This window comes from Octopus sinensis, linkage group LG13, assembly GCF_006345805.1.
Source record: "Octopus sinensis linkage group LG13, ASM634580v1, whole genome shotgun sequence".
Lineage (NCBI taxonomy): Eukaryota > Metazoa > Mollusca > Cephalopoda > Octopoda > Octopodidae > Octopus > Octopus sinensis.
Window position 1 is genome coordinate 69,893,602 of NC_043009.1, and position 2,500 is coordinate 69,896,101.

General features: G+C 39.8%; 1 protein-coding gene across 2 annotated transcripts in view; it reads right to left on the reverse strand.

Moving 5' to 3' along the window:
• The window catches only part of LOC115218654 (cubilin), a 397,234-nt gene that overhangs the window by 362,562 nt on the left and 32,172 nt on the right, over nucleotides 1-2,500 (reverse strand). The window contains exon 2 of one of the 2 annotated variants that reach the window (XM_036508531.1): nucleotides 923-996. In XM_036508531.1, the coding sequence (XP_036364424.1) occupies nucleotides 923-996 (74 nt within the window). Of the gene's footprint in view, nucleotides 1-922; nucleotides 1,013-2,500 lie in introns of those variants that run through there. The other variant, XM_029788578.2, reaches the window with a different exon arrangement.

Genomic DNA, 2,500 nt, shown 5'->3' on the forward strand with positions numbered 1-2,500 from the left:
ATCCTGGCCCCCCTCAAACACTTTCACTCTACTCCAAACTTTTGTTCGCCATCCAGCTCGATCCGAAGAAATGGTTTCTATGGCCTTCGGATCCATTCCAAGTGACTTCATGGTAGTCCTTATGCCATCCTTGAACCTCTTTGTAGGTTTACATTGATTGCATTTCCCCTCTGCAAGCTCGCCATAAAACAGCTGTTTAGCTGTGCGTTCATTCGCCATTCGAACTATATCGCCAGACTCATCTTATTCTATTATTCAAAATCATTCCTTTAATTGAAGTGATGCCTTCATATGCAAACAGGTTATACTCAAAGACGAATTATATACACAATATACATAGCATACATACACGGCATACATACACAGCATACATACACGATATACATACATACCGTATATACTCGTGTAAGAGACATCTTTAAGACCATTATTTAAAGATGGAATTTATGGGGTCGAATTTTACATGGGATACTACTTTAGTGGGGATGAAATTCCTGCTAGAATCCGAAGTACCACAGCAGCAGCAGCAACAGAAGCCCGACTTATCTCTAAGAGAGTAGAAACGAAAAAGCAACGAAATACTGTAATATTACTAATTCTATGCCCTGATCTCGCGGGTAACTAAATGGTTTTAGGCTTACCGAAGTCATGCCTCTGTACGAATTCAGTCTGTTGTGTTCGCTGTTGTTCGCCGATAGTGCTGTCTGTGAAACGCGTATCTCACCATGTAAACAGACGAGGGTATGGCGCATGTGTTTAGTGTATTTGGAGATGATGAAAATATCAAGGTCGCATAGAAACCACTGATTTAGCAATTAATAGAACATTTTTAGGGTTACCAAAATTACTGCTGTTGTAAGAGAGACATATTCGGAATGAATGATTTTATGGATAACAGGAAAGAAATGAAAGTTGTTTTTACCTGCAGCTGCCAAGACTTGTAGAATTAGTCCCAATATTATGAATGGCGTCATTTTGAACTGTGTTGTGTACATTCTGGAAACAAAAACAACAAAACACATTAAGTATATCAATTAACTTTGGAAACAGCCTAAAGGGAGATAATTAAGAAAGTCTTGAAAGTCAACGTAAGATCTTAATCATGTAAAGTAAATATAACAAATAATCCAGAATCCTTGTACGGTACCGGATCGATCACAAAATCTAATGGGCTCATGCCTGTCACAAGGCCAAACAATGTCGAAAGTTTCATCCGAATCCATTCGGCGGATCCTGAGCTATCTTGCCACGAGCAAAGAAACAAACAAACACGACTGAAAACAATACCTTCGCCTTCGCTAAGGCTAAAGAAATAATAACAAGAAGAAGAAGCGACTCTCATGGCTGCTGATCTTAACTGATTGGAAGTGTTATCTACATTGTTTTGTTTTGGTATAAAAGATGGGCTACAGCAAATATTCTGCTCAATACCACAGATTTGCTTGTCAGTTGATTGACCTTAACCAGTTGAGCATGTCCCTTAGTGGCTGACGATACGTGCATCTCTGACCACGAGCAGAAGTAGTAGGGGAGCATCATAGCCGTGTGTTGAAAAGAATTGTTGGAGGTTTGGATAATCCAGCTTTGGAAACATGGGTGGTTCGTTCAACATCCTTAATCATTATTCAGGGACCTTTTGAGCGGGTTGTGCTACTCGACCAGAAAGAAATTCTAAGTGGGCCCCCACCTGCAAGATCATGCGCTGTTTATCTTGATATGAGACCACCATGTCGCGCACTTATAGTTGTGATGCATGTGCCTAGTGTACCCTTATCAGACGGGTAGTCATGATGGGCATACTGGGCTTCATATATTTTACCCCAGTGTCACTTTGATGACATGCACTGCTCTCTCACTCAATAATAATAATAATAATAATAATAACTGATATATGAAAATTGTGATGGCTGTGACTAAAATGCTTTGGTAATTATAAGCCAAGATATAGACAAATGGTTGAAGGAGATTGGCATAGAATGTTCTGTAGAGCTTCTACACAAAGTTTGCCTCTTGGGGACAGGAAAGATTATCAGGTGGGTTCTAAACACTTGAAAGATTACTGAAATCTAATCGATACCTAAGGTTACATGGAGTAATGCGCTATCCACATAAATCCAGCCAGGAATAATCCCGAACCCAAGTCAAATAAGAAAAATATTCTACTCTAAGCACAAGGCTTGAAACTTTAAGGAAGGGAGTGACCATTACATCGACTCGAATGTTCCACTGCTACATACATCATCAGCCTCCGAAAGAATGAACGGCAAAGTCGATTTCAGCAGAATTTCACCTCAGGACATAAAGTCGGACAAAATGCCGCTAGGAATTTTTTTCCTGTGCGCTAAAGATTCTGCCAGCTCGGGATTTCGATTCAGAACATAAAGATCCTGAAAGAATAACGCAAAACTCTACGAGATCTGCACAGTTGGCGCCCTTAAATAAGACGCTCTAATTTAGTGACAAAAGCAGACATTTTAGGGCAAGAGTTATTCGATTAAAT